At 41.6% G+C, this 26,518-nt stretch overlaps 1 protein-coding gene across 1 annotated transcript in view; it reads right to left on the bottom strand.

The window, feature by feature from the left end:
- itga9 (integrin, alpha 9) overlaps nt 1-25,122 on the bottom strand; it is a 45,885-nt gene extending 20,763 nt beyond the window's left edge. Inside the window, exons 1-15 of the mRNA XM_080508088.1 lie at nt 24,746-25,122; nt 24,372-24,499; nt 22,026-22,132; nt 19,722-19,845; nt 17,678-17,745; nt 15,026-15,155; nt 14,836-14,921; nt 14,670-14,732; nt 14,083-14,220; nt 13,594-13,699; nt 12,108-12,202; nt 10,717-10,807; nt 10,379-10,424; nt 10,116-10,270; nt 8,742-8,902 (exon numbers count right to left, since the gene is read on the bottom strand). Of these exons, the coding sequence (XP_080364214.1) occupies nt 8,742-8,902; nt 10,116-10,270; nt 10,379-10,424; nt 10,717-10,807; nt 12,108-12,202; nt 13,594-13,699; nt 14,083-14,220; nt 14,670-14,732; nt 14,836-14,921; nt 15,026-15,155; nt 17,678-17,745; nt 19,722-19,845; nt 22,026-22,132; nt 24,372-24,499; nt 24,746-24,936 (1,689 nt within the window). The 5' untranslated portion in view covers nt 24,937-25,122. The remainder of the gene's footprint in view (nt 1-8,741; nt 8,903-10,115; nt 10,271-10,378; nt 10,425-10,716; nt 10,808-12,107; nt 12,203-13,593; nt 13,700-14,082; nt 14,221-14,669; nt 14,733-14,835; nt 14,922-15,025; nt 15,156-17,677; nt 17,746-19,721; nt 19,846-22,025; nt 22,133-24,371; nt 24,500-24,745) is intronic.
- Nucleotides 25,123-26,518: the final 1,396 nt, after the last annotated feature.

The raw sequence follows: 26,518 nt of genomic DNA, 5'->3' as shown, positions 1-26,518 counted from the left end.
TTACTACAGTCTATCAACAACAACTTGACACAATGCCAATGCTAACTTTAGCTGCATTAGTGTAATATCTAGACCTGAAATCCAGCCTGCCACCTATAAATACACAGATGTGCTCCTTCATATCTCAGTTCCTCCTCTCTCAGCTCTCGTATTGTGATATTTCCAACACATTGTTTCTGGTCTATTCTCAGTAACGCTGCTGCTTCTACCGTGAAAACAAGACCTTTTGCTCTTTCAATAACCTGGAAGCTGTAAAGTGAATCAGTGAGAATAGGAGAAGAGGAGGTGCATTATGACCTCCTCATTCCCCAAAGGCTCCACTCAGAGGTCCCCTCATCATTATGTCTATCTACCTTTAACCCAGACTGATCTTGGTTGTAACCTGACAGACGTATGAGGAGTCACCACGAGGACACAGCCAAAGAAGCAAAACAAAGTCGCTGCTGGAAAAGGACAGAAGAATTCAGAGGGGATCCTTTTAAGGAAGCCGGCTTGGGTCTTTAAAAGCTGCAAATCAAACTAAAACAAGCTGACTTTCAACACCTTATATGTCTGCATTGTATTTTGTGCAATATTAGAAAGACTATTGCTCAATTTTAGATAATTGCTTTGTTCACACACTTCCATTTCATGCTTAATAGATTTACAGTATTAGGCAAAAAATACGTTATTCTTGGATTGTCAAATCTTTCGATTTATCAAAACGTGGCACCTTTTCATGCCTGTAATGGCACTTACCTCCCCAAAGCACAAAAAGTTCAATAGTTACTACAAACACAAATAATATCTTTCCGGTCACATTTTTTTTTTTTTTTTCACAATCAGTGCGGTAAACACCAAAAAGCTACTGCTGCAGCTACAGAAAGAAGAAAAATGTTTCATGATAATGAAACCAATGAATGAAAAGATGGTGGGTAAGACCAAACATTTTTAGAGCAGAATTTAGGCATAATAGATACAGTAATTATTCAAATCAAAAGACAGGATCAGTGCAAAACCAAAAGTGGAACAGTTGCAACAGTTGCAGACTATATATAATGATTGTTAAATGAAAAGCATTCGGCGTTCAACCACAAATTACTACATGGCATGAGACAAAGCACGGACAGCGTGAGAGTTGAGGGCGGTGCGGTTTGGTTCAGTCTCTATGAGGAAGTCTCATCCTCTGACACTCTGACAACCCCTGTAAAGGAGTAAATATTGAAATTCTTCTTAAACCGGGGGGTAACTTCAGCAGTTATTTATCGGGTTATTTCTCATAAACCCATTCAACTCAAAGCAACATTATTCTATTTGTGAATTTGTTGTTGTTTAGAAAGAACAACAAGCATGTGAAGACTTCCTGCCTTTGAGAGATTAACTTCCTTCAACAGCCTGATAAATCTCCTTTCTACATAAACAGGAAGCCTGCAATCTGCATTTTTATGCAATTAATTGCATAAAAAATTTTTTATTCTTGAAAGAATTCCTCTATAGAGTATATAATCTATGAGTTTTTTTCTGTCATTTGAGACACTTAAAATGTTATACTACCCGGTGACCCCAGAAATCTAATGAAAATCTCTATTTCAATCCCGGGAGAAAACATTCCCATGATAAATGAGATAACAGCGAGGAGGAGCGGATCAAAATGTTCAGTTTTTAAAATGTGTGCGAGTGTTTGGGTCTGTTCCATCCTGGTGATAGAGGAGGCCTCCAGATGCTTCCTGGAGCTGATTTTGTCACCATGCTTAAATCTCGGGCGCTTCAACTTCTCTGTTATTGTTAGAACTATTGTTTTTAGACATATCCTGATAAAACTGCAGCATGCACACACAAATTTGTCAAATCCACCTTATGAGGGTTGATGACAGCCGCTGCCAGATATAAACAAATGTCTTGTGTATAAATTTGTTTCATTTCCTGCTGCAGATTGTTCATGTTTACACAAGAAGGACAATTCAAAGTTGACGCCACCAAATATATATATTAGCGAATAGTTCGAGTAGTGGGAAATGACAACAAGGCAGTTCATAGGTTGTCATGGCCTCGCAGGCAGCGTTTTAGCTCAAGCAAACACGAACACTGAGCACTCCAACTGTTTCCTCTGCAGTGGAAGTGGGAAACACGACAGGAGTAACTCTTTCACTGTGGTCAGACTTGGCCACCCATTATGTTGCCTTGCGGTGGCATCGTGGCAGCGCTGCGGCCAAGAGACTGAGAGAAACGTTTTGCCCCAGCCTGCTTGTCCGCCAAAAACAACAAGCCATCAAATCTGCACACCCTTTGGTTGCCGTTGATATGAATGACGACAATGGATTTACTATAGCAACAGAACAGAGTCGGTGTAATGAGCAGCAATTCTAAAAATAAAGCCTCCCTTATATCTTGCTTGCACATACATGAGGGAAATTTCACAAGGAAAGTGATTTGTTGCACTGCAGCTAAAGTCTGTTGGCTGCACACCAGCAGAACTACCCTGGAGAAGAACTGTCCAATGTTCATGCTGGCAGGGCCATGTAGGGAAATCCTGATGAAAATGTTACTGTGAGCTAAAATTAACCTCAACAGCTCTTCTTCAGTGTCCAGTAAATGCGATTAACAATAATACTTGCAGCTCAAGCATCCAGCTGGATTCTTTTTATATGTAAGTGTCTATGACATTTTCCACTTGATTTATTATATATCCATATATATCTAACTTTTTAATATATTCTCTGTAAATAGTAGGCGCTTGACTTGGTGCCTTGCGTAATGCAAGACAGATGGGTTTGATTACCTTCCCGCTATATACTTTCATTGTATCAGCTCTCTTGGCCAGAGGTAAATGAAATGTGGAGAACGGCATCAAGGGAATTGTACATTTCTGTTGAACTTTAAAGAGGAAAACAAAGCCGGCAGTGTGACGGCAGCTCTGGGTCTGCATGTGCCAGACAGCACAGAGTTTCTGGCACTTTGTCTTACTGGAGACTTACGACGCAATGACAGGAACTCCTGCTTGGATTTTTGCTCTTGGGTTTCCTGTTTGTCTGCGGACAGCAGACTGAAGTGGTACAGTCAGTGGAGATGACTTTTTAAAAAAAAATTTCAATATTTGTTACAACCTACTTTGAGAAAGGACGAGAACAGGTTTCACTGAGTTCAGATGCAATCAGATAATCTGGCAGTAATAAGAAAGTGTAGCATTATGTCAGTGTCAGTGACATCTATTTAATTGTTCATCTTCTGCGATGCGGAGTCAAATTCTATTGGTTGACAGAGTCAGCAATAAATCTTTATGGCATTTACTTTTTTTCCACAAAAGACTGGTACAGCACCTGCTTGATCTGGAGCGATGGGTCAAATAACCTATTTTATGAACCAAACATATTTTCCAGTCTTTTGGCTATTTTCCACTACTACATGCCATTAGACACACCTTTTTGTCTGTGTCTCTTCTGTTGTGTGTGCTTTCTCCACTCTGTTATCTTGAGCTTTGTTGCTGAAAGTTTTTGATCTGTGATCCATGGTAAAATGAGCCAATCAGCTGGTGTTTAAATGTCCCTTAACCACAACTGGCCACGGCAGATTGCTGATGCCTTCGAACCATCATCTGATGAAAAGCTGTTTTTTATTTTATTCTTTTTGTGTTACTATTAAAAACAGAGTTTTCCTTCTAACTGGTAATTATGGTGTCTCATTTGGAAAATGTACTTGTGTGAATTTTGTAATGCAACTGTGTGCCTCTATAAATGAAGTTGAATTGAATTGAATTGAATCTTCCCTCTGTCCATCTCATATACCACATTATCCTGTGCAGGGTGGCGGATAGCATTATAATGTTAGTATAGTATTTTTTATGTCTTTTACTTGGGTTAGAGTTATGTTTTTGTTGTAAATCCAGCCCATTACTGTATTATAGGATATATATATAATGGTATAGACAGCATATTTGATACAAGAAAGATCATTGAAATCTAAATTATACCACAGCAAATAACCTCATTGGAAAAACCACAATGGTGGTAAAGTTGCATTTGTTGTTGTCTTTTGTCTTTCCTAACAACATATTGGCACGCAAATGATGCCTCTGTAATCCAAATTTAGCCAAATGGGATCCAAATTGGCAACATTATGATTCTAACAAGCATCTAAATAGGCAGGTTAAAACATTATCTCTTTTGAATTCAATTTGCAGAGCTAATGATGTACATAACCTGGTTCCATCTGCATCTTCAAAGACCATCATCCACACAGCCTGAAAGCTTCAAGCACTGTGTTGTTCAATACAAGTCCACACAATGGGGACTTTTATTCTTATGAGGCCGGAAGGGGCCTGAGTGCACTTAGCGTTGACAGAGAGGTGGTCATCATCTAAATGCTCCAACAATAGCAGCAGTCTTCGGAACAAGTTTGATGGACTTTCAAATACTCCAGCGGTGGTGAACAAATGTGTGAGGATGGGGGGGATATATATGGGGCACAGAGTAATGTAAGGCAGGGGACAGGGGGAGTTAGGATACTTTACAGGCTAAATTAAAACAGACAACTGTTACAGCTTCGACTTCAGCTGCCTATTTTAGCTCCTCTTCGGAGTTTGTGACACATATACAGTGCTACACTAAACCACTCATGACCACAAATGGAACTGGCTTTTGGCACGATTTCAAGGCTCACGTGCGCGCCGCTGTAATGGGACGGCTGGAGTAAAAACATGTACAGTGATGGATCAACTGCCAGAGATGTAAACACAGAAGGAGTGCAGGATGTCCACTGCGGGAATACCTGAAAAAAATATGAGCTAAAACAGACAATGAATCAATTCCAAGAGAGCAAAATCAACCTACAACCAAACAGTACTTACTGTTAAGTACTCAATGACAAACAAAGGGTTTGCAGTTTAAAGTATATATCACAGTGTATGTTCAACATTGTACCTGTTGGACTTGATTGCGAAACTAATGCTTTACTTGACATAAAACATAGAGGTATAGATAAACAACATAGAACCAAATCTAAATAGTTTCCCAATGGGACTTGGCTTGGTGCTGCACTAATGGCAATATCACATGTTAATGTTCTCCAGTGTCCCACGAAACACACCATAGAATATAAGTTGTAATGTGTTGCATGTGCAAAACTTTACAGATGATAGATCCTAATGATTTTAGCAATTGGCTAACTTTTATCACGAGGTTTGTATTTCTGGCTCGAGGCAAAATGCTGTAAGAACTTTTTAAGTGATTGTTATAGAATGCTGTGCAGCAGGAACGACATCTAAAATCCAGAAATAAGGTTATATTTCAACACTTCAAAGTCTGGAGTCAACTCTTGCTCGATCTGAGGTTTGAAGTCTTATTTTACAGTAATTGGAATTATTGATTTTCTGGGAAATGACAGTTTGTGGACGGCATTGTGCCATGACTTTGAGATAGGGTTCATCTTCTCCAACAGATTTATCACACAACAACTTTGTGAGTTTTCACCAACCAGGTGTTGATTCTCCAAATGTGTCGGGGTAAAGGTTAGCTCGTGAACAAGATTTCACTTCCAACGACAATCCCAACAAAGCAACAATCCCACACAAATTCCTCAATAAAACTGATCACATCCTCTTTTTTATGAAATTGGGCAAAGTAAATATGATAAAAACCTTTACATTGTTTGTATAATGCACTGAACTGTGAGCTTATTAACATGTAGCACGGAGCATCACTGCTGCACCCCTTGGCACACATAGACACTAGTTTCAATGTAAACATTGTGTTAAGATAAGCAGCTCTTCTACTTTTCCAACTACAATATCTGTTTCTCATCATACCCACCCAAGAAAGGACATGCAGACAGGAATACGAACCCAGAAGCCAGTTACCTCTCAGGCAAATATTTGGGTTGTTTCAGACCAAAGGGATTAATCGATGAGGCGTCTGTGTGTATGTGAATAATACTCAAAAGTATTTTACTACACGAACTCTGTCTGGCTTAGTCAGCTAAGGAAATATGGCCCATACACACAGCATGCCAACTCAACAAACGTACTTAATAAAACACATCAAACTCAAGAATTCTTGGTCCTCTTGTTAAATGAGTCATTCCCAGCTCACGCACGGCGCTCCCGTCCATCTGAACCTCTAATCATTCATCAGTCATCATGACCTCCCCTCCTTCCCTCGATGTGAGGTACAACTGCAGTGAAAGTCCGTGTGGAGTTTATTTTGCTAAAAATAACTAAACAAAGACCATCTGGCGCAACGGTATGCTGTCCATTAATGGCAATGAAAACAACTTAAAAATGATCAACATGAAAGACTTGAATAATTTCACAAGGAATTACTCCCGGAAAATTCAACATTGCACTGTTTGCTTCTTTGCTCTCTGAATAACTTGCCCCCGTATTCTCAGCGGTTCCCTGATTTACTGAGTAGCCGACGCAAAATGTTACTTGATTTCAAAGAATGGAAATCAGGCATTCCCTGCTACACGAAACAACTTTACCAGTGTAATCCAAACATGTAGCGCTCACGTTAATATATAAAGACAACAAATGGGGGTCAACACAAGGTCAGAAGAGTTACAAGCGTGAGAGTGGCTCAGAATAGCTGATGGCCTGATTCCATCGGCCTTCATGCATCAGGGCTTGAGCGATCAACCCCGACGTGAAGGTTTTCCATCGGCAGCGCCAGTCGACTCAACAGCAGGCCAGCACCTTGTTGTAGCGCCAGTCTCAACCCCGAGTTTTCTCCACATGTTTCAGCTGAGTAAAGGGCGGGGTAGTCCCCCACCCCTCCCGGAGGGTGCAGTTGGGCAACCAGCTGGTTTCTATTAGCATACCTCTTTTAGGGGAAAGGGAGGAATACCTCATGTGGGCAGACACACGAGGAAGATAAATGATGCGATTGGTCAAGCAGACGAGACCCTCACTCAGAGCGGAGCCAGTTCGCCTCTGATTATTGTGATTCTGCAGCTCTTCCTCTACGTTTAGGACAAACATATGCTGTGCAACAACAAACTCATGGGCAGCCACTTATCGTGCTAGGTCCTAATCTTTGGCCCCTGTACTTTTTCAGACATATTTAAGGTCATTCAGCCCATAAACAGTCTGGTAAGGTTGTAATTTGAGCACCACACCTTGGCACACACACACACACAGTCCTGGATAGTTCTTTGTAGATTTTAGTAGCACTGGGACTCTCATACCTGCTTTGTGCTGCTGAACAGGTGGAATCTGCAACGATGTAGAACAAATAAGAATGCCCACAGCTCCAGTGGAAATCATCTTGCACATTAGACTTCAGTCAAGCTAACCCAAACAACCCAACGTTTACCCAAAAGACCCCCAGACATCTGCAAACCTCACTATTTGCAGAGCAAGTAAAGACTCCCTTGACAAATTGTGAGGATGTTTTTATTTGCCTTCTTGTTGAGTGTGATGAGCAGATCAATTCCATTCTTTAAACATGGATCAATAACACTTAGTTGAAATAACACAGCCTGCAGACATCAATGAGGCATACAGGTGGCATTATTCTGCTTAATGCTGCTCTAAAGATCATTAAGACTGCATTCATTTGTTTAGTTTTTTAAAATCTATATTAGCAGCATTCAATTCTAATTTCATCCAGTGGCTTCAGTGCCTGAAGTATCTCAGCAAAGTGCAAAATCTGGCGTGTCCCTGAAGTGACATCTGGCCAGATGGACGATCCTTAAAGTGTAAGTGTGTTTATCTCCCAGCCAGAAAGATGCCACAGATATGTGGCATCTCTGAGCCCACCCACAAACCTGAAGATGTTTGGTTCGGGTGTTGAAATGTTAGACTTTCTCAGAGCAGAAACACCACTTTATGTGACTTACCCTCCTTTTAGTGTTACGTGTGTTGAAACTTCAATGGACAGAACTGAAAATTAAGTTTGAAATGAAGTGATTCTCCTGCGTGTAAAACTGTCTGGGTTTATTAAAGAGTCTGCATAAACACGTGCTTGACTTCGGTAAATGGGCGCTGATAAGTTCGATGCGCGAGTCGTGCTGAATAAAGGAGATTACTGCCACAACTGATCTGTGTGCGGTGGTCTCATTACAGTCTGAATAGCCGAATGAGTAGAGGCAGGCGCGGTAATGACAGCCCCCTTCAGCTGGCAGCTCTGCCTCCCACAGTGAAAGCGCCTGGAGATCACCGTTAAGAATGCCAGTGAAATTTACAGGCCTGCAGTGGGCCTCCATATTAGCGGAGGTGAAACATGGATGGTGCCCTCAGGATGAGGACCCTCTCTGTGGCTGCAGGACTAAATCACAGGGGAACACAATAGAAGGACTATGCGATGACAAAAGAGACTCTGTTTCCTGTTTCTGTCTTTTTCTGCAGACGCACACTTGAGCAGCATGGCTTCAGGAGCCATCAAGGGCCAGACTGTTACCTTTAACCTCACCCAGCAGGGTGACACAAATAGCTTCCGAGCAGATGCCTGTTGATCCGAGACCTTTGGCTCCAGCACCCATTTCTCTTGCTACTATGAGACATGCAGTAGCCCAAACTTTCATCAAAGTAATAATCCTCTCGTTTTGATCTGTCCAAACATTTTTACTTTCATGGTCCAGAAAGAAACTTCATAAATAAATAAAGAGGAAAAACAAGCCACACGAGCAAATAAATCACATCCCAAATCAGCACAGCGGGGTGAACGCGCTCAGTGTCATGGGAAAGTAACAGAGGGATCGGCTGAGGACAGCAGGGGCACATGGGTGGCCCAATGCAAACACATGGAGCAGTGTGAAGACTCAAAATGTACCTTAACGTAGGCAGTGTAGCGCTGGCACTCCTCTTTGTTGATGTCCAGGCTGAACTGCTGGCTCATCTGACTGATCTGAGATCCACTATGACTGAAGTAAACCCGGGAAGGTTGGCTCTTCTGTCGCTTATCCGCATCGGCTGTTAAGTTATACAGCAGCTCTGGATAAAAAAAAAGCAACAAAAAAAACAAAAAAACAGACAAAAACACTTCAGCATTAACGTGGTATTTTAATGCTGAGATGTCTCCTGATAAACTCATACAGTACAATAAGTGTTTGTGCTGCTATTTCTACAGTGGAAGGCAAACCAACATGTTAACACACAAAAAAAGACTTAATTGAATTTTCCAGCTGCTGCGGGAAAACACGTGTAGGTGTGAAAGAAAACATCTTAAAAACTAAATTCCTGCTGCTTCCAAGCCTGAATTTAATGGCACTGAGACACACAGAATAAGGCAAAACCTGTTTTGATTCCAGGAATTATAAGCATGAAGTCAAACATTAGCAATATTTCCGAGAAAACCTTATATGGTCCTCCGACTTTTTGAAATCCATTCCTCTGAATGAATCAGCCTCATTCTGTAGTGATTTCTTGTAGAGGGTGTGATGCTGGTATAACAGTGGGAGGGGTGCTAAACACACCCCAGTCAGACCAAAGCCTACTGTTTTCGCCGTCCAACAGAGAGAAGGCCATGAGCTCACTCCGGAGGAGGTGAAGGAAGGTTTCATTATGGGAGTCACCAAACATATGGTGCTGCACTTTCCATGGTGCTCGCCAGACGGCTAAACAGAGAGCCCTTTTTTCTGTGAGCCAGGACACAGTCATTATGTAAGGACAGGGTTCCTGCTCCCCTGGGGGGGTTGCTGCAAATGACCGCACCCAAACACTGGAACAGGACTACACCTCAGCTCTCAACGGGCAACGAACCCCGGGAGTCAGTTAGCGCAAGGCCGGAGAGTAAACCATTGGCCATACTGACTGTCAGTTACCAGCCAAAGGCTTGCAGTAAGTTGGTGCGATCATGTATTTATTTAAGATGCGATATAGGATCAAACGTAGTAATTGTCCGAACTATTTCCATAACAAAAAATGCTCCAAGTAAAATTAAGCTTTTACAATTCAAAAATAAAAGCAGAATCTGGAATTGAAAATATTTTCTTGAAAACAATCGATATGTAAAGAGTGAAAAACGTAATTTTAATTGATCTGATAAATGATAAAATATAGATAATTGAGCCAGATAATAGGAGGAAATGTGTTAATCTTCAATCAATACCAAAATACAGTGTATATCCTCTACAGCTCTATCTCACTGGACATCTTAAGTCATGGATAGAGAGGAGTGTGGTTTTCATCGGTTGGGATTTATCACCTATTTGGCCGGGCAGCTGTCTTCCTCTGAAGCGCATGCAGACGGTGACGTTGAAGCAGTTTATGTTCTGGTGACCCTCGTGGCACTGTGGCACGGAGATGTTGATGGACACGGGCAGGAAGATGTAAACATCCACTGTAATCACGGGCCTGGTCCTACATGGTCATGAGAGAGACTGAACGTTAAAACAAGTACAAAGTAAAATAAATGCTGCCTTGATTTGCATGTACTGCAGCGCCGCAGAGATAAAGCTTGTCACTCACCTCAGTAGAACCACACTATCTGCCATGAAAGCTCCAATGGTGACATCTACAACAAAAATATATATGATAGATTTTGAAATCCAGAAAAAGAGATATTAACGTCAGCTGACAGCAGCCATTGCACCTGCATAACTGAAACAAGGCACAGAGGCGTTTTGCTGTCATGCTGGCTCAGACTGACTGTCAGCTGTGGAATGCGGTAAACAAGACGCCTCAATCACGAGTCTGAATCTCTGCTGGTGAGAGTAAGAGGACACATCTAACAGGGTGAACAATCCAATTATTGATTCAATATCTATTTTATTCTCAATTTTACTGAAAATGCAGCGTGAACATACCTGAGTATCCATTGCCATCCATGTCCACATTGCCAGAGATGGATTGGCCAAACATCTGCAGACCAGGGCGTACGCTTCGTCCTGACAGTTTCTGGAACAAAAGATACCAGCCTTTAAAATATCACATGTGTGCATGTGAGCCAACATAGAAAAAAAAAAAGTTGACTTGTAGTTTGGGTTATTTCAGGGAAAGTAGCGGGACAGAAAGGGGAAAAGAAGCTATGGAGTGGATATCTCTGCATTTAAAAAAGAGGAACGATGACTTATGGATATGAACAATAATAAAATGGTGCATTTATGAGAAAGTGGGAGGTGGGAAAGGTATCACTTTCCACAGGGAAAAGTACATCTGCACGCTGTCAAACTGGGAGATTTGCACAAGGAAAAGTGGGAGGTTTTGGACAGCTGCAGAAAAAAGGATCTGACGTCAACCATCATGGTAAAAATTGACAAAGTTGCTCACTTTGCTTCACATCGCAGGTACAAATTACAATTCTTCGGAGAAACCGGTTGGCTGTGTGTGGGTATAGAGCTTAAAAGGAACTGTACAACGACTGCTAGATGAATGAACATCAGAAGGACCAGCTGTATAGTAATGTGCATTCAATTTAAGTGTTTTCCAGGTGCTCCTTTCAGGGTCACTGTATAGTGGATCATGTGATTTTTGCCACAAGATCCACCCTGGATGCTCTACTTGACACACCGAGGGACCCACAGCAGAACAGGCTTCTGGTGAAGCTGCACTGCTGAAACTAGTCCTGTTGCTCATTTCTTATTTCTTATAGTTATGTGAACACTAAACTGGAAAATGAGACTTTCCCAACTGGTCACTGTTCCTTGTTGCATGATTGCACTGTAAATGGTTTTGCTATCAGCAATATCATTTACAGGAAGTGTATTATTACCACATGTTTACAGAGCAATTTTTGCTGAGAAGAGTTGCAGTGGATAATCAGGGAGTAAAAAAAATCAAAGAGCAATTACATTTATTTTTATTCACAGATTAATGAGGAAACGTTTTTTGAAAGAAAAACATTGTTCAATTTGTAATCACGATCTTCGATTGGAGGATACATGAACGTATATAAGGATTAAAGTGATGCCAGTTGAGCTTGGAAATGCATTGTAGTCATTATAATTGACATGAGAAACTGTGTCTGGTTCTTTGTGGGTCTAAAATGTTTCCCTAAGGCTTTACCACCTGTGATTTTACCACACAGTACTCAGCTACTGCATCTGCATGCATTCAGAGGCAACTGCATGTTTTTAACCAAAACACATTTATGAGGCTATAAAGAGACACTCAAAAGCAGAAATGAGGAAAAAAAAGCATATCTTGTAATGACGACGCTGCCTATGATGATTAAATGATTATACTGAGAAATTCTTACCATGGAATATTTCTTGGTAATTCCTGTAGCATCTCCATGGTAGATGTAGACCGCTCCTCCAAAGTCATCCTCTTTAGGTGCTCCTATGGCTACGTCTGAAAAGACAAATAAATAACAAAAAGTACTTATATTAAAAGCTGGCACTCATGTGAATGATGACATCAATGGCTGTGGGGTTACACAAAACAATGCACTAACCCAATGCTTACTTTGAGCAGGCCAGTGCATGGGAAACAAGCTCTAATAGTGAGACTCGTAATAGACAATTAAGTGTTGTTAGTGGCAATAAAACTTGTGCAACCTCTGAGAAAGTGGAAACAAGATCATAAAGTGCTGGCAAGAGTGTTGAAACGCCTTCTTTTTAGCTCGTTTCAACAGAAAGTCCACATTGGTTTTTTTTTTAATAAACCAAGACACTTCCATGTCATGGGGGGCCAGGATACCAAAAATAATAAAACAACAACTAGTATTATTTTCAGTTACATCAAAAGAGAAATAAAGTTACTTTGGTCGCATGGTCTACTGTAGTTCTCTTCAAAAGAAATAGGAGCAGTTGAGTTGTAAATAATTGTCAGTCAGTTGGTGAGAGTGTCTGGCTTTTCTGTGCAATCCAAGAGTGACAAGTTACAAGATGAATTATGCTCTCCAGCTGCCATCTTCTTCTCAACACACACACACACGTGCGCTCTGCCAGGCCGCAGGCTTCGAGACATATCTCACACAGAGATGAAACCGGGCAGAAGCTTCCAGGCTCAAGTCTGAGACAGACGCCAAGTCAAGTCCTCAGAGCCAAACCAAGCAAACGCCAGGAAAACAAATGTAGTAAATGTATGCTTCTGTGTGTGTGTGTGTGTGTGTGTGTGTGTGTGTGTGTGTGTGTGTGTGTGTGTGTGTGTGTGTGTGTGTGTGTGTGTGAGCAGACGCGTGTGCGTGCGTGCGTGCGTGTCCTGTAGATGTAATTTGAATTGTGCCTAGCTGACTCTGTGCTCAGAAGGGTGAAAGTGGACCATTTTTCCTACAGATCTTCCTCAGCACAAGGTAATTGAAACAAACCGTTTGGGAAAATGACTGAGCTGCACCAACTGGGCGTCCCAACAAGCCTTCATCTTTAACTGGACTGATGTTAGAAACAAAAACCTTTATTCACCAGATGGTAAAGAGACTGACTTCTTTCCTGCCACTAACTGGCTTGTTTCTTAGGATTACAGATTCATAAATCACCGGATCCTCACAGATAAAACAGTTGAGATTACTTCTCCAATTTGAGATTTTGTTAAAATGTTAAGAGTTCTTTCATTGTCTAAAAAAAAAAAAGAATCTGATCCTCCCAGTTAAAACACACAACTGAATCATCAGCATTAAACACATCAAACAAGTGACAGTGTTTCCAAGAAGATGCAGGTGTCTAATAAGTCAGATTTAAGTTCACCCAATAACTAGGCAATTTTGGTTAATAAGAAAAAAGAGGAAGCTTAAGGCCACTGACCTTGATAGCCGTCGTCATCTACATCTCCAATTGCAGCGATGCACTCTCCAAAGTGTGCATTAAAAGCATTGTCACCATTTAACACAGCGTGCTCCTCCATCACCCCCTGCAAATAAGAAAACTGTCATAAACCCTTGTCCTGGAGGTCCACTGTCCTTTATGCTTTAGAGATGTCGAAAACAAACTGCTGATTTATTTTCAGAGATGACAGAAGATAAACAAAAGGCCCTACAGTGCACAGCTGTGTTGTAAATTCCTTGACCCAGATGCAGAGACTGGTTTCAAATACAAGTCATACACCCAAATAAACACCGTCACCTTTGTCGCAATATATTGTTCGGAGAAACACGCGCTTAAACGGAAGCTCAGGTTTTAAATAGTAACATTCTACACCACTGCTGTATCCCTGTGGATTTAGAATAAACTAGGTCAGAAATAGATATCAGAGACTCTTATCTTCCTTCATGTTATCTCAGTGCTACCACTCACATTGCCCTTGCTGAGGTACACAGACACTTGGCCCTCATCTCGGAGCTGGCTGTGCATGGGTGCCCCTACCAGCAGGTCCGACAGGCCGTCCTGGTTCAGATCAACTGCACACAATGAGGAGCCAAAGTAAGAGCCCATCTGGAACCAAGCCGAGCCACAGAGCAATGGGTCAGATCACAGACATTTCACACCACCGACACACTCTTACTGCACATACTTTTGCATAGATTGCAGATTTAAAGGAACATTTAAAAAAGCTACATCTTAAACTTCCCTGAAATTCATATGACACTGAAATAAAAAAACAAAACACAACTAAGCATAAGTATATCCCTTCTTATTTAGCAACTTCCTTCTTTAAATTGTTCTTTATTTCCAAACAGAGCGTAGTCCTGAAAAACAAAGTAATTGAAGCAAGTCTGCAGTGTATCTGAAATTAGCTCAATGATTCTTCAGGAAGGTTAAGCTTAACAAATGGTTTCTGATAAAAGAGTATAATATAATATGAGAATGGCGTCATTGTAGAATATACATCTTATAGCAATCCAAACCAGGACTGTTTAGATACAAGCAATCTGAGTTCATACCATTTTCCCAGAGGCTTGGAAACTCTTCACTAAAGACACACCGTCGATCTTGAAAATATAAACCTGTGCGGGGGGGGAAAAAGAACAAAACATAATCATTCCAGCAAACAACACAGGGAGACTTCAACTCGATTGCTGGAGGTTGGAGAAAAGATAAAGTTCCTACTTTTCCGCAGCTGCTGTGCTGAGGCGCCCCTGCAGCTATGTCTATTACATTAGGAGAGGAGAAGTGTCCAGCAGCCACTGCGTAGCCTGAAGACATACACAATAACCTTTAATTAGTTACAGATCCCTTTTTTTCTTATATTTTTTTTTTAATAATATTCAACATCATGTGTTTATAAACCAGCTCTCACCAAGGTAGCTGTATCTGTGGGTGTCAATGCTGTCTTTGTTCAGGCTTAAGAAGGACTCAGACGTCAGGTTGTACACCTTCACTGTCCCAGTCCAGTAATAAGACCCCGGTGCCCCCATCACCACAAGCTCCTGCAATTGAAACACCCGACACCATTGCAGATAAAATGTCATTCAGTCACTCTTTGCAGTGGAAAAGCCCGCCGCGGAGAGGGAAGGAGAGGGAAAAGCTGCTGGGTGAACGTCTGGTTAACCAATAGCCACAGACTGGTTTGCGCTATCTGCTGTTAAACACACATCCAGACAGCACGCGAGCTGAATCAGCTCCCTTTGATGTAATGAGGAGTTCAGAGTGAAAGCTGAAAGGCTGTAAAATCCCAGCTTTTCATAGCTCTTTGCTGTGATGGTGCACAGCTCCGCAGGATGATGGCAATTAAGACGTTCTGTCTGGGTTGGGAACGCCATCCTGTTCTTGGTCATTAATGGAGGCAGCAGCACGGGAAGAGGTGAAGTTACCACTGAGATCTAGTCCACAAGCTCAACAACACAGTGAGGAGAGGACCTTACTCAGCAGTATGCATTCCCTGTGCTGCAGTGTCAAACATCTGGTCACCAGGCGAACAACACCGAGGTTCAGACAAGGACAAAGGTTTAACAGTTGGACATCCTTTTTTTAAAATTCCACACATTCCTTCAAGGGGGTCGTTCAAATGCTTTGACATGTCGGCACTGAAGACTTTAGTCCATGCAAAAAAACAAACAAACAAACAAATTCTTGGTTCATGATCCCCGATGATGCCTCTTAGTTATATGCTGATGTAACCAGTAGAACAGTAGAATCATTGATGACTCTGTCATTAAAATCATAGGCTTTTCTATCCTGGAGCTACAAATCTTTTCTTCCGGTGGTATTTACAGATTTCACATGATGAGGACTGAAACGCTTTGCACACAGTTAAGTTTGATGAGTTCTTCTCTGATGCTTTGTGCTTTTGCATTTGTAGGGTTTAATGAAAATTATGAAAATATCCTTAACGCATGACATCAACTGCTGCTGTGAGCCTGTGTGCTCGTAACAGCTGTGAATCTAGGGCTTTATGGCACTCCTCTGAAACACGGGCATCATGGAATTTATTGTAAAACGTTCACCAAATTAACAGCCAGCTCAGGTAAATTATCCCAGCTTCATATCAGTGAAGTGAAAAACATTTTAACAACCCAACATGTGTGTGTTACTTCAAAGCAGTGCTACAATTATTCTCAGTTTAAGTCCAGCTTTGGTATTTGGTATTTCCAGCTTTGGTATTATGGGTTTCTTCTCGGTTTTCATCTACTGTCCGAAAAACTCATTAGAAGCCGTTTGATGGCTCTCAATTGAATAGGAATACGAGTGAGTGCTACTGTTTGCCCCTATGATGAGACTGAAAACGTATCCAGAGCCTCACTTAAACCATAGTAAGTTGGTATCCATCAACCCTTAAGCTCTAGCTTAGTCTTACAACAGTCACTTTACAATACAAAGAAAACATTTCCTCACATGGCAGATCAATAAATGATTGAATCTTGTGCTTTTCACACGGACGTCATGGTCTATTGCCGAAGTAAATTAAAGGAACGGGGCTCAAATTATAATAAGTACGTGGTCACAAGTGAGAACGGTTTGTGCCTGAGGTCAAAGCTGAGCCCTGACGATGCATTTTAAATCATTTACAGTCTACTGTACAGTACTGCATGTTCCAAGCTGTAACTTGAGACACGAGAAGGACCTTTGCAAACCATGAAGCTCATATTGAACATCAGGAAATAATTACATTGATATTGCTCTGAAAGAAAAATGTCCAAAATGCTTAAATATTCATTTCTAAATATTAATATTGGATTTCAACCTGCCACACTATATCTATGTCTGGGCACATTTACTGGACCTTCCTCCCACTGTATCTTAGAGACGAACATGTGAGCAACACAGAAAGGAGATGAGCATCCCAGGGTGATGTCATGTGAGAATACAAACACCGGTAGCGAGAGAGGAGAGGAAACTCTTATTTTCTAAAATGTTTTATCTAATGGAACCACCCCCAAAGGTCAAGTGAGGCCACGGCAGCTTTTCTTCCTGCCTGTGCGTCTGGAAACATGATGTAAGCTTACACTTATCAGCAGTTGGTGCGCAGGACAGCGGTGCCTTTGAAATAAATACTCATGCATGTGTGACGGCAGAATTCACATTTTCCACATCACTTGACATCTTAAACAACCTAGTGAAGCAAATTCCTTTCAACACATCACTTTCAGAGTGTAGTTAGCCATATTCAAAACACCAGAGAGTCAAAGACAACGAGGAACAAGAGGAAACGAAACACTAAGCATGTGGTAGCGTTAATGGTAATCATGCTTTAGAGTGCGAAAATGAGTCGAGTGAGAAGAAGAAACAGACAGTGGGGAAGATGATAATAAAGACAAACAGTTGGTGCTATTACATTAGGCTAAAACAATAATAAAGAGCACTGAATTGCAAAGAGATGATTAAATGCTTCACGTAACTGAGTGTTCAGATAATGACATACAGGTGACAATAAAACTACTCAATGTTGAGTAAAAGGTTCATAAATTAGATATTATAGGTGCTCGTAAGATGAACAAGCATTGTTACTGACCTCCATAAAAAATCCCGCTATCCCAGCTTGGCACGAGCCGTGCTCTTCCCCATACTTCTGCTTATAGTCTGTAAGAAAAAACAAACCACAAATTATTTCACTGTGTGCTTGAGCCAGCATTTACTGGAGTTTTTTCCTGCATTCCATATGGAGCTAGTCAAAGTCCCGCTCCCATCCAAGAGAAGAGGAATCTGGGGGTAGAAAGCAGACTGAGACAAGCGGGTGCAACGCCACATTCAACAAGAAAGAGAAAGAGAAAGAGAGAGAGAGAGAGAGAGCGAGAGCGAGAGAGAGAAAGAGAGAAACTTTCACTTTGGGGGCTGCAAACTGCTCTCAGGTTACGAAAATATTGAGCTTGGACCTGTGCAGAATGCTCTGGAAACACGGTCCCAAGCAAAGTGTATCTGGCTCCTATACAGCTGTTGGCAACAGGAGTTATTAAAGGAAGTTCAATTCTGACCTGGGAGCGCAATTACAATCTAAAACAGATAAATATCTCCGGGTCACAAATGAAAACACATCAGGAACATAATGCATACGTCATCTTCGAATTCTTGATTGGACACGTGACGTTTAGTGCCATGGTGTGCATGCAATGAAAATGACCCGCAGGACAAATGGCCTCAAATTACTACAATCATAACAAAGTTGGGTTTTTTTTCTCCCTGGGAACAAACATATTCTGGAAAAAAACAAAACCCCCAATCTCAGTGGGACATAAGCTCATATATGACTTAATAAAGTGCTTGGCCTTTGACAGGCAGGATACTGGTGTTGGATTAGAGCGGGATTAGAGCAGGGGTGCGTGGGGAGACGATAATTATAGACAGTCTGCAACTACGGTAACTTTGTCCATTAAAAAAAATAAACAATTATTTATTTTCTTAAATATGCATTTTTTAAAACTTAACCACCATTGTTTCTCGGTTAATTTCTTGTCAGTAATCAAAGAGAAACAAATAAAGATGAAAAGATACACACAGACTACATCACTGCCGAACACCGGGCCAGAGGCAGATGTCTGATGATTCTGGCCACACAGATAACGTGATTGTAAATAAATATATAAAACATAAACAGTTGATTGAGAACCAAACCACTGGTTTGAAACCTGAGGGTCTCCACCACTCAAGGTGTCCTGAAGACATCTGTGGATGTCACAGGACAAATAAAAGAGATAAGAAATAAACAACACGTGCCTTCAGACAGTGTTCCAGTGTCAGGTGATGATCTGCATCTTTCTTTATTAAGGCTCCATTCACACTGAAGGGAAGTGTGGCTCGGTTTGCGGCAACACTGGTATTTTATCACCAAACCAAAAACCTGTATGCAGGACAGCTCATTGGACAACTGAACTGCAGATATGTTAGAACACGGGCAAGTGTGTAATAATACTGTCTGTCTGTTCAACTAGGTGTTTCCGGGGTTCGTGTAGCTTGCACCATTCAGCACATTGTGTTTCTGTCCTTGTTGGCAAAAAAAAGAGATTTATTGAGGATCACTTCCTGCATCGTGATAAAGTTTGAAGATGTGAAACTGGGGATTAAAAAAAAAAATACAAATGTCACAACTTCCTCACAAAAGCTCATGGGGATATTGTTGTTTTTTGTTTTTTTGCAGCTGAAAGTTCATCATTTTTAATCAAATGTAGGAAACAAGTAACATAAGATCCTTTAATAAGATATTTAATCAAATCAAATAAAGAAAGAAATACTGGAGGAAAATGATGATTCTGGCAGCCGTCACAGCCAGAGTTTGATTGAGTTGGACATTGTTTGTTTGCATCAGAGTTCACTTGGAACAAACTGTTTTCAGATCGCAAGCTTTCAGACGGTAGCGTCACACCTGTTCAAATCAAATGCACTAACAGAACAATCACAGCACAGCTTGTGTTAAATAAATCACATCGGGCCGATGTGATCATGCCTGAAGAAGCTTCTCACTCTGAGCTCTGCGTTTCATTCAGGCTGATCTGCACCAGCACTTAAAATGGAGTAAAAACTAATTCCTATTTGCATGTGATGTGCTTGTGTTTGGATTGTACCTTCATAACAGGGGATGAGGGGTTTCGTCCTGCCCTGAAGTGTTGGGGAAATAATGGAGCAGTATCCATGTGGGAGGATAAACTCCGAGTCGTAGTAGACATTTTTCCAACGGTGAGCACAAGCCTGTGAGAAAGAGACAAATTCAGCCGCATGGTCTCTCAGTGAACACAAACACATCTGCAGGCGGGCGCTGATGGTTTGAGCCCCATCTTCGTGGGGCTCGGAGTCTGCGGCCGTCAAATAATCGGCAATGAGAGGGTGAGTTCAGATCCATCCACAATCTTAACCGCGACAGCGATGGTCTGTGGTGTGAATCTCTCTGCTGTTGTTTCCCAAGTAGAGTTTAATGCTCAGCGAGAAGATCTCCACGTCAATGTTTGAGGAGTTTTCATTTGCAGATTCTCGGCTAAAGTGGAAAAGTCAAGAGTTCGGGCAGCAGATAAGTGGATCCAAAGACAAAGAACCAACTCCCCCCTATTTAGCCTGCTGTTGAAACACGGAGTACATTACTTTCTCAATTCTCAAAACAATGTTTTTCTACTTTTAAAAGAAAATAAAACATTCCAGGAATCAGTAAGCAAACAAGATAATATGAAGTAGATTTTGAACTTTTTGCAAAGCAGGCCACATAAATGTGTAAATGTGGTAATAATTTAGTATCCCAGGGGAATTGTGGCGGAGGTCCTGTGGCTCTGGGGACTGTTCTGGATGCCTCTGTGCAGACAGAGTTCACTTCATTTCCCCCCGAAAACCCACTGTACCTCCCTGATTCCTTGATATACACACACACACACACACACACACACACACACACACACACACACACACACACACACACATATATACACACACTGGCAACCTAAATGAAATGGTTGACTGTGGCCATACGCACAGCGTCAGATGACTGTCTGGAAGCAAGAGGTTATTGTGAAACTCTCGAGTTTCAAAGAAAAGACTTGGCCAACAGAAGTAGCAACACCAGCATAAGGTCTCCCTGTTGAGTAGAAGCAGAGTCTTAAAATAAAAGATCAGTTGTCCGATATAAGCGAGGCAAAAGCAGCAGTTCTGCAGAAAGTGGGGTCTTCGTGGGGGGTGAGTGAAGTATGTGCTGTTGTCATGTTCATGTTCACTTTAAAGAGTCCATTGGTCACAAACAAGGCCTGCGCTGCAAGAGTGCTGATGAAATCACTACTGTACACATCTGCCAAGCAGCCGTTTCCCCCTTGTTGCATGGAAACGTGAGCCCATTTAGATGAGATTAAAAAAAAGAGAAAAAAAAAACTGTACTTGGGAGAGGCACAGCAGCACGTGGCTCTGGAAAAGCCACCGCTGCTCTTTTATCACGAGTCTGTTTGAATGGGTAAAAAGGGCAATGGCTAAAAGTTTGTTGCAACACAACGCCACAGACAAATTGACACACAAAAGACTGACGGCTCCAAGAAGTCCAAATCTGATGGGCCGAGAGATGAATAAGAGGCAAAAAGTGCTGGTTTCAAAACCACGCTGGAACATTCCACTGAGGTATTGAAGGTAAACAGATAGAGGAGAGTTGAGGTTGGACCATGAGATTTCTGCACGTCTTCACAAAGAAGACTTGGCGGGATTTTCCTGACTCCCAGAGGGGCTCAATCAGCGGCAGGGTTTCAAACACATTCTCACCTGCTAGGAGTGTTTCGAGCCCCCCAGAAGGCCGCAGGTTCCCCTCTGCCGCCCACCACAGGAGACGGGGGTTAATATTTAATGAAGGACTGCCCTCGGATGGGACCACCGTAGCGGAGCCGAAGCCTAAACAAACTCTGCACGCTGCCCTCTGATCTCTGTGCAAATACTTACTGAGCACCTCCGGGATCAGCAGCGTTCTGATTTCTCTGTAACATATTTTAAATAAACTATCCGCTCTGGACAAACTCCGCTCCACTGACTCTTCCAGCCCCCCAAACATGAGGTGAATGTTTCACTGAATTATGTAACCAGGCAGCAGTTTCCAAACCTCTCTGGCTTTATTGTTACTCTGGCACTAAATATGCAAAAACTCATTCAGAAATGTTTTTTTTTTTAAATTATTTCTTTTAATACTTGTGCCAGTCAAAGCTTGTAAGGGTTTAACGCAGAATGGAAAGAGCTGCCTTTTCACTAAAAACTGGTTTAAACTGTCAGCCCAGCTGTGGTTTCACTGTGTGGTTCGGGGCGAAACGTTTGTAGCAATGATGATGGTATGATCAGGTCTGTTTTTACGAGAGGACATGGTTCACATTAAACGAAATTTGCTGAAGTGGCTTTGCGTGCTGTGTCCCCAAACTCACCAGTATCTTGCCGTTGGCTCTGTCCTGGCGGGCCAGACTGACCCCCATCCACTCATCATCCCTGTCTGCATGGCATGTCTTCCCACATGTTTCTCGCAGCTTGTTTCCTGAAAGACAATGAGAGCAGTTAAGAGACGTTGAGTCACCAGGATGGAGGACGTCTCGGAGCGAGCAACGTGTTACTTATCAACCATTGTCAGTCTTTTGAGATCTGGGTTTACGTTTATATTCTGCTGAATGGGGAACCAATTTTTGTTTCTCCACAGGTGACAATTTAAAATACCCCAGATCAATCAATTTGTGTGAAGATAATTTGCTCACATATTCCAGATTAATGTGATGCAAATTTAGTTAAAAGAATATATGTATTCAGCATTTAATCTTCTCTTTCCATTTACTTTATCCAGATTAGGATTATGAAGCCAAGTTAACCTAATTCCAAAAATCATATCGACAAACACGGGATTTGTGTGATTGTCATGCTTTAAACTAATATTTGTTTCTGATTAGCAATTTAAATGCACGTTTAATTTTCACAACCCATCAATGATAGATAACATCAACAACAACTCCAACAAATTATAAACGGTCCTGCAAAATACAATACTGGGCTTTCCCAAAATATCTACACACAGAAAATCAGCTTAATCCCATAAGAGTGAAAGAATGAGACCAATTATTTTACCACTTCAACCTCCCCGTCCTCCACTGACAGGATCCAAAACACACACGTCTAATAACCAAAACCTCTGGGCCATTTATTATATCTTGAAAAGTCAAAGACAAAAAGCAGAGAAATCAAGTTTTGCACCAATATACTTAGCATGACAGTGGATCCCCTGGAATTATGCAGTAAGACAATCCAATCACAGACAAAATTCACACATTTCTAACACATGGACATTTTTCAGCAATAACATCAACATACACCCAATCAAATGAAAAATAAAAAGGGTTAATTATCTTTTAAACAACTGAACTGAACTTTCCAAGAAGCATGATGAGGCTGAAGCCCTGTGAAAAGATTTCAGGTAATATCAGAGTGTTAAAAATGTATCCATCATGTCACATCATTAAAAAGGCCTCTGATTCGTCCCAGATTAATCCTGCAGCAGGACAATGACCCCCGAACCCCCGTGAGCCGCCAGCCGCAGTCATAAAGATCCATCTTTACCGAGAAGAAGAACAGGGAGCCTTGCAGCAGATGGCTTGGCCCCCAATAGAGCCCTGATCTAAACATCGTGGAGTCAGTGTGGGATTACGAGGATTTAGGTTGTCATGAAGCAACAGCCCAAATCCACAGAAGAAGTGAAGCTCGTCGTCCAGAACATTAAGAGTGTATGCACCTTTGAGAATAAGTCTGTTACTTTGAAGTTAAAGTGAGATCACACTGAAAATGCTTTTCTTCACATTGTGCTCAACTTGTGTTCAGTGACAGGAAACAGGACGTTGAACTTTAAATGATAACCATCTCCTGAGGAGTGCAGTGTTGCCACATGCAGGAGGATATTCAAAACGTCTGCAGAGAACATACAGTTGCCAGTGCACTATGTTAGGATCCTTATGCACGTGTTTCCATGTTACCATTAGTGGTTAGAATCCTCAAATAACTTGTGAGAAAAGAGTGATTGTGAAATGACATCATCGGGACTTTAAACGGGAAGAAACATCAATCCCGAATATCATTTTCAGACAAAATATTTGAGGGTTCATCTCCTGTTGATGAAGACAGCCCCAACACGTGGCTGTTTCTGTGTCACTGTGTTACAGCCCTCTATGTATTGTTGTAGTTACACATTGACTGTACGTCAGGTTAATATTTAAGACAAGCGTACACACTTTCAGTCTCGACCACATAAAAAGAAGAGGTGGTGTAAGAAGTAGGGGGGGGGGGGGGGGGGGTGAAGCCTAACTTTTCAAGTTAAGCTCAAGTGCTTGGAAAATATTAGCAGTAGTATAAATCATATTTATCAAAATATTTATAAACCTCTGCACACAGAACTCCCCTTGTCTTTCGCGTCACTCCTCCATATGGTAGACTGAGAACCAAAAGAACAACTGCGTACTGTTAAAGTGCACTATAAGGCTGCATTATTCACATAAAACAAAACAGATGCTTGGGGGGGTTTATGCTGAAAGTGGACAAGAAGCAGCAGCAGCAGCAGCAGCAGCAGCAGCAGCAGCAAAGCCCAGCCTGTGTATGTATGTGGACCAAGTAGACTTTTCTTAGAGACGACTGTTCATTTTCGAACAGATTGTGTATGGCTGCATCATGTGTTGCCCAGAGACTCAGTGTATATATCATTATATGGTCATGGAGTGATGCTGCGGGCTGTGGTGACTGACCTCTTCCCAGATCCATCTCTGTGCAGCGGCGCTCGGGGTTGCTGTGAACTCGGCACTTATACACCGCTCCAGGAGAGAGCACGGAGCTGCTGTAGGAAGAGTTTGCCCTGGGTGCCCCGACGATCATCCTGCAGACATGAGGACGAGCGAAGATGATGGGACACAGAGGTTTCTTTAAACCTATTTGATGGGTGCCAAGGAGAACTTTAACTTGTTTCCCACCAAGACATTTAAAGCGCAACCCAAAGCGCATTAGTAATGTTTTGATTATTTTGGTGTGAATGACGGTCGAACTCAAACTTTCCTTGCAAGGGTTCAACTTTTCTGCGTCAACATGAGAAGTAGTAGAAGGAATATTACAAAATGAGACTCACCAGCGTGTGTTGTCATGATAATGCTCCAGCACAGAATAGCCAAAAAAACTAGAATTGGGTCCACTGAACACGACGGGGTGTTCTAAGTCTATATTATAAGAATAAGCCAGTGAAATTGAGAGATAGACATAAAAAACATTCTGTACTCCCGTGTTGTGCCTCAGCAGTGGAGCCATCCCTTTGCGCGTCATGCGTAATAACGCGGCGAAAGTCTCCAAAAACAAGAAGTAAAAGGAAGAAAAATAAAGTCTTGTCAGCTCTTCAGTGGTCAAAGTGTTTAGAAACTACCCGTCGCGAATATTTTTCCTTGTTGAGCACAGCGTGCAGGTTGAGAAGACATGAGGACAAAGGTGAGGTGGAAAGTTAACGGTCCTGTAAATATTGGTGCGTCAGCTTCTCTCCATTCTGTGTCAATCTGACCGAGTTGCTGCTCGCAGACTCTCCTGTCTAAGATAAATGCGGTTTGGTGTCAAGCTCGCATAAGTTGTTCTAACAATGGAAAAAAGTTTGACCCAAAATAAAAGCTCCCCTGCGTCATTGGTACCAGACCAAAGGGAAAGTAAAGGTTTTACTGTGAAAGGTAAAACCGGATATTGGAGGTTTGTTATTATCCACAGACTGTTAACGCGCTCATGGAGAAATGAGAATGATTCTGAAGCGCAAAGCATCACATTTCACCCCTGGGGTATTTGGGGGGCTTATTTCACCTAGGGTAAGGGCTGAGGGTGCATTACTGCCACCTACCGGTGTACAGTCAAAGCGCACGGTATGGTATAGTATAGTATAGTATAGTATAGTATAGTATAAAATAAAATAAAATAAAATAAAATAAAATAAAATAAAATAAAATAAAATAAAATAAAATAGGAATGGTCTGCATAGAGCTATAGGGTTTACACACAAAGCTCCAAACAAGAGAAAAATATCCAGTGTCAGTTCTCTGACCCAAAATGCCTTGTTGATGCCAGAGGTTAGAAAAAAACGGCTTCTTTAATTGGTGCAGTGTCCCCCATTGCAACGCATACAAGTCAGGTCCTTCTTCGTTGTGTTTGTTTCCTCTCTGTGTACGTGGGTTCGCACTACTCCCCCTCGGTCTTTAAAAATATGAATTAGAGGTTAGTTGGTGATCCTAATTTACCTGGAGGTGTGAATGTGTTTGTGGCTGTCTAAGTTTGGATTGTAGTAGGGTGGGTTCAAATCACAGTTGGCGCCTGTCTGTGAGGAGTTTATATGTTCTCACTTTGACTCTCTGGGTTCGCCCTGGTTATGTAGTGGTAACCTGTGTGGAAAGTGCCTTACCCTCATGCTCATGTCTGGACAAACTAGAAGATGAAGAGACGTGGATTCACCTTTCCTTGTCTTTGACTCAATAACACATTAACACCAGACCATTCTGTAATTATTGATGTCTGTAGGCCTCTAGTTATATAACATTTGTGGATATTGTCATTTTAATGACTCAGTCTAAACTTTACCAAAAACATGTCAGTTTCACTGTGCAATTAATTATTCTATTGTATTCTCAGTTTGATATTCACCTGGAGGTCTTCAGGTTATGCATTTCATCTCATCTGCACCTATTGATGCATAAACTTGGCACACAGGTATTTTATAAAGAAAAAAGGTGACTAAAAGTTGAAACAAATGATTAAAGAAGTGTCAGTTTCAAATCATCTTTGTTGAGAGGATGTTTTCATCTTTTCCCTTTGTGAGACAGCTTCATGCAGGACAGGCTCATGAGAGACGACCGACTGTAATGCAACAAGTCAATGA

Source organism: Blennius ocellaris, assembly GCF_963422515.1.
Source record: "Blennius ocellaris genome assembly, chromosome: 13".
NCBI classification, from domain to species: domain Eukaryota; kingdom Metazoa; phylum Chordata; class Actinopteri; order Blenniiformes; family Blenniidae; genus Blennius; species Blennius ocellaris.
This window is presented reverse-complemented; position numbering and strand designations above follow the sequence as displayed.